Source organism: Nycticebus coucang, chromosome 4 (assembly GCF_027406575.1).
Source record: "Nycticebus coucang isolate mNycCou1 chromosome 4, mNycCou1.pri, whole genome shotgun sequence".
Taxonomy (NCBI): domain Eukaryota; kingdom Metazoa; phylum Chordata; class Mammalia; order Primates; family Lorisidae; genus Nycticebus; species Nycticebus coucang.
Genome location: NC_069783.1, coordinates 124,749,496 through 124,760,080, shown reverse-complemented (window position 1 = coordinate 124,760,080; position 10,585 = coordinate 124,749,496). Strand labels below are relative to the sequence as shown.

Genomic DNA, 10,585 nt, shown 5'->3' with positions numbered 1-10,585 from the left:
TTTGTCGCTCTGGGTAGAGTGCTGTAACATCACAGCTCACAGCAACCTCAAACTCCTGGGCTCAAGAGATCCTCTTGCCTCAGCCTCCCGGCACCCTCCACGATGCCCGGCTAGTTTTTTTCCATTTTTTCAGTGGAGAAGGGGGTTCTCGCTCTTTCTCAAGCTGGTCGCGAACTCCTGAGCTGAGCCAATCTACCCGACTCGGCCTCCCAGAGTGCTGGGATTACAGGCGAGAGCTACCCGCCAGGGTTTCGAAAATAATTTAATGATTAAAACATTTCGGGGCACACCGGCGGAAAATCACTGTTTTAGACCTGTCCAGCCTTCAAGTTTGAGAACCACCCACTCCCCGCCTCCCACCCTCCAGGACGGCTCTTGAAAGTTCTCAAACTTGAGCGGGTATGAGTCCGAAAACTACAATCCCCACAATCCCCTGCGCTTTCCCGGTCTCACTGGAGCCGTGAGGTGGGGGGGGTCGATAATGGAGGCGTTCCCCACAATGCTCTGCGGTGGTTCAAGATGGCGGCGCTGAATAGCGTCATGAGCGATTCGGAAAGCAGCAGCAGCAGTAGTAGTGATGCAGAGGAGCTGGCGCGGTGCCGCGAGGCGGCGACGCCGGCCTGGGGCTTGGAGCAGCGCCCGCGGGGGCCGGACAAACCGAGAGACGGTAGGGGGCTGTGTTCAGGGAAGGGCATGAGAGCTTTCCTGTGGATGGTGCAGAGGGACTCTACTTTCGGACTGGGTGGACTTCAGACACGTGCAGCAGGGAGGGTTGTTTCATTCTCGAGGAGACTGAGTCACCTGTCTTTTGACTCTGTTTCCTTCTGTCCTCACTGCCATACACTGGTAAGGCTACCACCTCTCCGAGATGACTGCGACTGCTTCCTCGCATTTTTCTTGCATCCACCCTTTCCCTACCTTCAACACATTATTAGCCCACCCTGAAGTTCCCAGTGAGTTCTGCTCAACGCATAACTCTTGACTGTAGCTCCCTAGTGCCCTGGGAATAAATCTGAAACCCTTCACCATAAGGATGCTGAATCATGGATAGAATCTGGTGGGTTCTTGAATTTGAAATGAAGAAAAATATTGCATCTTTTTCATCATCCCCTGAGTCTAACTGAACTTTTAACATCTCTTTACATCATGCATCTGAGCAGCAAGCCATGATAGTTTTGGCAAAACCTGTTTTATCCCAAACAGAAGTTACAGATTTTCATACCTCATTACAGTCCTTGCAGATTTATCATTTTATTGATAATAAGATATTGGGGAAAAGTCATTTACACTTACCTCTTCTTTAAAATTACATTAATTTTAAGATCCGTCTCTATATCTTATTTTAGATTTTATTTAATATATTAATAAAGAAGCACATATATTAATAGTACAAATATGATTGTTTATTATTATTACTAATTTCATTATCATTGGTTTTCTTTATAATCTTATAATCCTTTATAATCCACTTAAAAACATTCTGAAAAGGGAACCAGTTTTCACTAGGCTATTAGAGGTGGTCATGACATAGCAAGGTTAAGAACCTGTGTGTTTCTTTAAAAGGATCTGCAAGCTTTTTGATGTTCCATTCACTGCCTCTCCCTTCCTGCTCTCCTGCCAGAGTGCACTTCTAGTAAGTAGGCTCCAGACCATATTCTGCTTTCTCATCTCTGACTACCATAAATACAGTTTTCTCTATAAGTTCTATATAGATCTTCCTTTCCATCTCCATCACTCACTAGCAGCAAGAACTTGGACAAAGTACTTAAATCTCACTGAACTTAAATTTCCTCACCTATACAGCAGGTATGAATCGTGGTACCCACCCCAAAAGGTTGAGAGGATGCATCTGTAGTCTTGGTGCATATTAAAGTTCCAATAATAAATGGTGGCAAATATGTGGTTGGTACTGCTTTCCCCTTTCTGCCTGATTTTGCTCATCTTTAATCCAGCTAAGACACCATCTCTTTGGGAAAGCTTTCTCAATCCTTTAAGTCTAGATTACATGCTTTGTTGGTGCCACCACCTTACTTTGTGGAATTTCCTTCATAGAATAATGCTTTTCTTTCTTCCTATAACTAACCGCTTCTTGTCTCTCTCTCTCTCTCTTTTTTCTATCTCTGTATCCTCAGCACCTTCAATCAATCCTCCCCCTAACTTGCCCCACAAATATTTATTTATTATTTTTAATCTTTTTTTTTTAAGAGACAGAGTCTCACAATGTTGCCCTCAGTAGAGTGCTGTGGCCTCACACAGCTCACAACAACCTCCAACTCTGGGGCTCAGGTGATTCTCCTGCTTCAACCTCCCGAGTAGCTGGGAGGCACCCACCACAATGCCGGGCCATTTTTTTGCTGCAGGTTGGCCGGGGTGGGTTTGAACCTGCCACCCTTGGTGTATGGGGCTGGTGCCCTACCCACTGAGCCACAGGCGCCGCCCCACAAATATTTATTAAGAGATTATGTGATATGAACTTCATGAAGGCCTAGAATCTGGCCTGTATCCACCACAGTATCGTCAGGGCCTACCACACTGCTCAAGAAAAATAGTTCTTGAATGAATGAACTTGCCCAAAAGGCACATCTAATGAGTAACTAGACTTGGATTCCAGCAGATTGCCATCCAGGTGCTTCTGCTTTGACAGAAAGGGTTCTTGTGTGGCAGTGTTATCACGACCTGGTATGAAATACTAGTCTGGGACAAATAACATAAAACCATAAATGGGAAGGTACAATTTCCTCATCTCTAAAACTCGTAGGGTTGTTGTAAGTCTCAAACATGAACCAACATATGCAAAAATATACATGTGAGAAGTGGCTACAACATACCGGCTTTGCAACTCATTGTTTTTGTGCCATAATAAATCCCCTGTTGATCAAAGTCGACATAGCTGCTAATAATAAGTGTTGTTATTTATTGAGCATCTGCTGTATGCCAGGCAAGTTACTAGACTTCTGAGTACATTCTTGAGGTATGCTAGTAATAGCCACCAGGAATTGAGAACTCACTCTGTGCCTGTTCTAAACACTACATTTGTTGTCTGGTTTAATCTTTTCAGCCAGTGTCATAAAGAGGGTACCCTGTTTCCCTGAAAATAAGACAGTGTCTTATTTTAAGGTGTGCTCCCAAAGATGCGCTAGGTCTTATTTTCAGGGGACGTCTTATCGTTCCTGTAAGTAGGTCTTATTTTCGGGGAAACAGGGTATTATAAGCCCAATTGTACAGATGAGAAACCTGATGCTTTTAAAGGTGAAATAACTTGGCCAAGGTCATCTAGCTTGTTAGTGCAGAACCAGACATAAATCTGGGCCCGTCTGAGTCTAAGTCCACACTCTTCATTGCTGTCAGGCACTCCCTGCCATGGATAAGTGTCTTTTGTAAGCAAAACTCCCACCCCTTGGTTTATGACTATGTGGTAATGTAGGTCACTTTTATTTATGGACTCTCTAGATACAGCGCTTAAATCCAGTGATGAGGAACTAGTAACTTTAATTTTAGAGCAGCATGTACTTTGATTTGTCCAACACTTATTTCTAAATGAGCCATTTTGCTCAAAGTTGGGGATACAAAGATAAAAAGACCATGTGCCCTAGTAGCTTACATATCCTGGAAGGAGATAGACATGCAAACAAAGCATCCAAAACACTAACTCTGGAAAGTTGGTAATCTTTTCTATATTTTATAGATGAGAAAACAAAGGCTCAGAGAAATAATGTGCCTTGTCCAGGGTCACACAGCTTGTTAGTGGCAGAGCCAGGACTCTGCTGAACTTTTTCTATCTGGGATCTAATGTTTCTGTTCCATGACAGTACCTCCCATTCATTGCTCCATAGTCACGACGGAGGAGATACCGTTCTTGCTTGTGATTACAGGCAGTCCCCAAGTTACAAATATCCAGCTTATGTACAATTCACACAAACGGGGGTTATTATAGGTAATACATAAATGTACCTGTTCCAACTTACAAATTCAACTTAAAAACAAACCTACAGACCCCATCTTGTTTGAAACCCAGGGACTGCCCATATGTGCTCAAGAAGAAAGACTAGGTCTTTAAAGAATGTCCATTTAGGGTGGTGCCTGTGGCTCAGTGAGTAGGGCGCCAGCCCCATATACCAAGGGAGGCGGGTTCAAACCTGGCCCCGGCTAAACTGCAACAAAAAATAGCCGGGCTTTGTGGCAGGCACCTGTAGTCCCAGCTATTCAGGAGGCTGAGGCAAGAGAATTGCCTAAGCCCAGGAGTTGGAGGTTGCTGTGAGCTATGTGATGCCACGGCACTCTATGGAGAGTGATAAAGTGAGACTCTCTAAAGAAAAAAAAAAGAATGTCCATTTAGACTCCCACGTTATGCAACTCAAGGATGTGGGGCTTTTTAGGTATTCTTTGTTGTGCTCCAGGGCACATTGACATAGACCACAAGGTACTAGGACACAGACACAATGTGTACAACGACATAGATACAACAGTGCTCCCTGGAGTCATTCAGTATTTGTTGATGTTTCTTCTGTAAATGGGGATAATAGTAACTCCTCTAGAGAAGTTGTTGGGAAGATTCACTGCGTTATACATGTAAATTGCTTAAGATTGTGCCTGACATAACCGATGCTATAATTGTCGTTTCCTCTGTAACAGGCTCAATTTTCATTTTTCCGCAGGTGCTGCAAATAACCAGTTGCAAACCTTCCAACCAAGCCTCAGGTACTGTACTGTACCCTGTGGGCTCAATTTTATTTTCATTTATTCAATAAATATTGTTCCCCTGTGTGTGCCAGATGCTAGGCTAAACCCTTGGGATATCCAAGTGAACGAGACGCAATAGTCCCTGTACTTATGAGAACATCTCTGAGCTAGCAGGAATGAGGTCCTTTTGTGTGTTTTATAGGCATAAGGTAGATGAGCATGAACAAGATGGCAACGAGCTTCAGACCACCCCCGAATTCCGAGCCCATGTGGCCAAGAAACTGGGAGCCCTGCTGGACAGGTAAGCCAAAAACGTACCTTCTCTCCTGCCCTTGCTGATTCAAACAGCAGGGCTCACATTAGCCAGAGTTCACAGTGTCCAAGCAGGCACTGTGACAAGCACATAAGCAACGTGTCATGTAGGTCCAAGCCTGGACTCTGAACCCCCAAGCAGCAAGAGCTCATTCCTGCCGCGAGAAGGCAATGATGGGCCAAGTTCTTATGGTACCTTGCATGTCCCAAGTGTTGCACTGATTCCCTTTTGTACGTTCTCAGCACAGGGTGGAAATACAGTCTGTAAAGGATTTGAGTCAGCATTCCTAAAGAAAGGGCCAAGGAATACTACCTGTTGGAGTCCATTCAGACTGCTATAACAAAATACCATAAACTTGGTAACTTAGAAACAATAGAAATTTATTTCTCAGGTTTTGGAGGCTAAGTCTAGGATCAAGGCGCCAGTAGATTCAGAGTCTAGCAAGGGATCTCTTGGCGCCTTCTCACATCAATCCCATTGTATCCTCACATGGTGAAAGGGGTGAAAGGTCTCTTGGACTTCCTTTTTAAGAACATGAATCCAGGCGGGCATGATGGCTCACACCTGTAATCTTAGCATTCTGGGAGGCCAAGGTGTGTGGATTGCTTGAGCTCAAGAGTTCCAGACCAGCCTAAGCAAGAGCAAGACCCTGTCTCTACTAGAAATAGAAAAACTAGGCTCAGCACCTGTGGTTATGGCACTGGCCACATGGACCGAGGCTGGCAGGTTCGAACCCATTCCAGGCCAGCTAAACAACAATGACAACTGCAACCAAAAAAATAGGCAGGCATTGCAGTGGGCGCCTATAGTCCCAGCTACTTGGGAAACTGAGGCAAGAGGATCGCTTAAGCCCAAGAGTTTGAGGTTGCTGTGAGCTGTAATGCCATGGCATTCTACTGAGGGCAACATAATAATACTCTGTCTCAAAAATATAATAATAGTAGAAAAACTAGCCAGGCATAGTGGTGCACGCTACTCACATAATCCCGGCTACTCAGGAGGCTGAGGCAAGAGGATCACTTGAGCCTAAGTGTTCAAGGTTGCTGTGAACTATGATGCCATGGCAGTCTAGCTGGGGGCAACAAAGTGAGACATATCTCAAAAAAAGAGCATGAATCTTATTCATGAGGGCCCTACCCTCATGACTTAATCGCCTCTCAAAGACTCCCCCTACCTTTTAATATCTTGGGGGTGAGGACTTCAACATAAGAATTTGAAGAGGACACAAACATTCAGTTTAGTACTAGCCCAAAGCATGGCTCTAGAATAAAAGGGGCTCTACCAGCTAAGGAGTTTGGGAAACTGCAATCTGCAAACTTCCACGTGCACTTAGTGACTGAGATTCATATTAGTATACTCAAGGTTCTGAAAGTTGCCATGGTGAAGAGACTGTACAACTATTTAACCTAGCATTTTGCTACTGTGTTTACCATGGAACATGTTTCAGAATACACTGGTTTAGGTCTATTCCAAACTGGTAGAGCCCTAGCAAGTTTTGAAAGAAGAGGACTCAGGAACATAGCCCCTACATTTGAAGTAGATACCTTTTCCAGTATCTGCTTCCCAAAGTCTAGGTCACCTTCCCAAAGTGTTAAAGCGTAAAAGCCTTCCCAAAGTGTGAATCACTTGTTCTCCTAAGAGACAGAATGCTGGGCCAGAGCCTAGCAGCCCAAACCCCCACAGCACTGGTGCCAGGCCCCTAACTCAAGAATGTGAGGAAGGTGTTTAGGAAGGTCAATTGCATTTCAGCCTGTGGGAGCACAGTATTTCCTCATGACTCTTTGGCTTCAAGATGAGCACAGCACACTTTGCATTGCAGTGAACCACCAGGGACATTTCTGCAGTAGAAATAAGAATCCCAGTCAGCCATGGTCAGAATATTCCCTGCAGTGTTTTCATTTTCGTATTTCTCCTCAAGGAGATTTAAATGGTAACCATAGTTAATCCCTTGATTTAGATCAGGGTCTCTTCATCTTGGCACTGTTGACATTTTTGACTGGGTAGTTGTTTGTCATTGAAGTCTGTCCTTCCCTTCATAGGATATTTAGCAACATCCCTGGCCTCTAGCTACTAGATACTAGTAGCATATACCCCACTAGTTGTGACAACCAAAAATATCTCAGATATTGCTAAATGCTCCTAGTGGCCAATATTGATGCCACTAGGGGCTAGTTGTATCCAACTACGGTGTTGGATCAGAGACAGGTGCCTGGACAGCATCATCCCCAAGTCCCCCTTTCCAGATTGCTTTTCCTCAACAGGGCTTTGGGAAACACCTTTGGCATATACGGAGGGAAGTTAAGGAAAGCACCCAGTACATTGCTGTGTTTGCTGCGAGGACACTGTTGAGGGCAGCTTTCAGTGACTTCCCCATCAGCATCGACCAGAGACATGTTCTATCTGTGCCTAGAGAGATCTGGGAAGCTTATAGCTTTTTCTGATGTTGATAAAAAAAAAAAAAGCAACAAGCTTCCCAGACCTCTGTCATCACAACTAACATTTACTGAGCACTAGTGCTAAGTGCTTGATGTCCATTTCTCTTCTTTAATCATTGTGACAATCCTTCAGAGGTAGGGGCTATTACCATTCCTGGTGTACAGATGGGAAATAGAAGCTCCAAGAGGTAAAGTTACTTGCCAGAAGGGATACAACTAGTTAGTGACCAAATCAGGATTCAAAATCCCAGTCTCTGAAGTCTGGATAAGGGCAGTGAATTTTATCAATTTCAGTTTCCTGGTTATAATATTCTACTGTAGTTAAACACACTGTCCCCTTTGGGAGAAGGCAGGTGGAGGTTATATGAGATCTCTGTATTATTTCTTGCAGCTGCATATCAGTGTACAAAAATTATCTCACATTTTTAAAAAGTTTAAAAACAAGACAGGTTTGCCCTGGATCTAGAAGCTAACCTCTGAACCAGTTCTCTCTATCGGTCATATTTCCTTTTTAAGGCTTTCTGCTAGGAAGCTCAGAGCAAAAAGTGTACCCTGTCTGCAGCAAGCCACATTTTTAGCTCTCTTTTGTCCCTCTAGCCCTCATTTCTCTTTGCTCTATTGGAAATTATATTCATTTTGTTGTGCTGTGAATATCTTTAAAATTTCTTCATGGCTCAGTGCCTGTAGCTCAAGTGGCTAAGGCGCCAGCCACATACGCTGAAGCTGGTGGGTTCGAATCCAGCCCAGGCCCACCAAACAACAATGATTACTATAACCAAAAATAGCCAGGTATTGTGGCAGGCACCTGTGGTCCCAGCTACTTGGGAGGCTGAGGCAAGAGGATCGCTTAAGTCCAAGAGTTTGAGGTTGCTGTGAGCAGTGACGTTACGGCACTCTACCAGGGTGACAGCTTGAGACTGTCTCAAAAAAAAAAAAAAAAAAAATTTCTTCACCACTTTCTGGAATAATGTGGACTTTAAACAAATGAAGCACTGCAGTTTGAGTTGCCAGGGGCTAGCTGTATGCATCAACCCTTTTATCAGGCCAGTGTGCTGTCTGCTTTTACATTTAAAATTAAAATCATATGGCCCCATTTCCTCCACTGAAAACAAAATTTTTTTCAATTTTTTAAAAAAATCATTACCCTTTTGGCTGCGCCCGTTGCTCAGTGGGTCAGGTGCTGGCCACATACACCGAGACTGGTGGGTTCGAACCCAGCCTGGACCAGCTAAAACAACAATGACAACTGCAACAACAACAAAATAGCCAAGCATTGTGGCAGGCGCCTGTAATACCAGCTACTTGGGAGGTTGAGGCAAGAGAATTGCTTAAGCCCAAGAGTTTAAGGTTGCTGTGAACTGTGACGCCATAAAACTCTACCCAGGGCGACAGCTTGAGACTGTCTCAAGAAAAAAAAAAAAATGTAGGGCAGCGCCTGTGGTTCAAAGGAGTAGGGCACCAGCCCCATATGCCGGAGGTGGTGGGTTCAAACCCAGCCCCGGCCCAAAACTGCAAAAATAAAAATAAAAATAAAATGTTACCCAGATTATTCTAAATCAACCATCTCCTCTCCACTTAGCGTCATTACCATCTCAGAAGTAGTGAAGGAGCCAACAAAAACTAAGGTACAGAAAGTCACCTCGGAGGATGATGGTGAGTAGTTATGCTGTTAATAATAGCTTTCATTTATTAAGCACCTACTATGTGTATATTAAGAATACACAGCTGTTATATTCTTTTACCTGTTGTGAGGCAGGTATTATAAGACCTCCATTTACAGTCAAGAAAACTGAGGCTCTAAGAAATGATGTAACTTGCCTGAGGTGACTTTGTCTAGCTCTGAGCAGGAGCTCTTTACTGCCACACTCTGCAGCCTCACCTCCCTCAGTCCATCTGTCCCATACCAACTCTTTTGCCACTTTGGAGGCTGCCTTAGGTAAGAGGCTTACCTTTTGACTTCCAGAAGCCTCCGAGGCCTGGCCGACCTGATTTGGGAGCTGGTATCCCCTCGAGCGCCCCATCTGCTGGCACTATCAGGCATCAAGCGTGCCTCTCATCAGATGGCATCATTTTGTAGTTAGACAACTGTAGTTCCCAAGTCTTTGTCTATGAACTTGGAGCTCCTGGGAGGAGGAGTTGTCATCTGGCAGTGCTGACTCCCCCTTTGAATCTTAGGTTTCCGCCTTTTCTTCACATCTGTCCCTGGAAGCCCTGAGAAGGAAGCTTCTCCCAAGCCCCACAGAAGGCGACAGCCCTCCAGCTCCAGGTAAGAGCTCACACCCTCTCCTCACAGCTCCTCTTGTCTCAACTGGTCCCCTGGGACAGCCGTGCTGACTCCAATCAGGTCTAGGCCAAGGGGCCCTGGCAGGCAGCAGGAGAAGTGGTGTGGCGGTAGGAGGTGAAGAGGTTGTGATGAGGGTGGGTCTGGATGTTTATTGACTTGTGGGCACTGGTCTCAGGCCAGACACTCACTGAATCAGGGTACTTAAAGAATGCCAGCTGCCAAGCCAGGTGAGGCAGCCCTCAGCGGCTTCTGGAAGTCAGCCATTGAGCCTCCTGAGACATCCCTGTGAGGCCTGGGCTCTGTTTAGATCCCCATTTTATAGATTGAAGATACTAAGAGTCAGAAGTGAAGGCACTTAGTGAGGTCACAGAGCTGGCAAGCAGAGAAACCAGGGTTGGCCTCCCTCCAAAGCCTGAGCTCTCTTCCTGCCTCCCTTTGTGGCCTCGTTCTGGTGGCATGGACCGAGGGAGGACAGCGAGAGGCAGCTCCAGGGTTCCATCCTGACCCCAGCTAACCAGACTGCCCTCCCCTTGTAGCAGCGAGGACAGTGATGAGGAGTGGCAACGGTGCCAGGAGGCAGCCGTGTCAGTATCCGACATCCTGCAGGAGTCAGCCATCCATAATCCTGTCAGGGTGGAGAAGGAAGCAAGGAAGAAAAGGAAGTTGAAAAAGAAACCCAAGCAGGTGACCAGTGTCGATTCCACTATAGCCACCTCCACCAGTACCACCACTGAGGCCACGATCCAGAAGCAGGAAAAGGAGCCAAGCAAGCTCAATGGAGACCAGGTGTCACTTGGAACCAAAAAGAAGAAAAGGAAGAAAAAAAGCAAAGACCAATGAGCCTTCTCCACTCCCACCTACAAACTGACCCCC

At 45.3% G+C, this 10,585-nt stretch overlaps 1 protein-coding gene across 1 annotated transcript; it reads left to right on the top strand.

Moving 5' to 3' along the window:
- Positions 1-502: 502 nt before the first annotated feature.
- Positions 503-10,580, top strand: C4H12orf43 (chromosome 4 C12orf43 homolog). Its single transcript, XM_053588282.1, is given in 7 exon segments — positions 503-667; positions 4,656-4,698; positions 4,883-4,981; positions 9,008-9,081; positions 9,604-9,694; positions 10,249-10,546; positions 10,548-10,580. Coding segments are annotated over 7 exon segments (786 nt in total). The 5' UTR covers positions 503-519.
- The last annotated feature ends 5 nt before the right edge of the window (positions 10,581-10,585 follow it).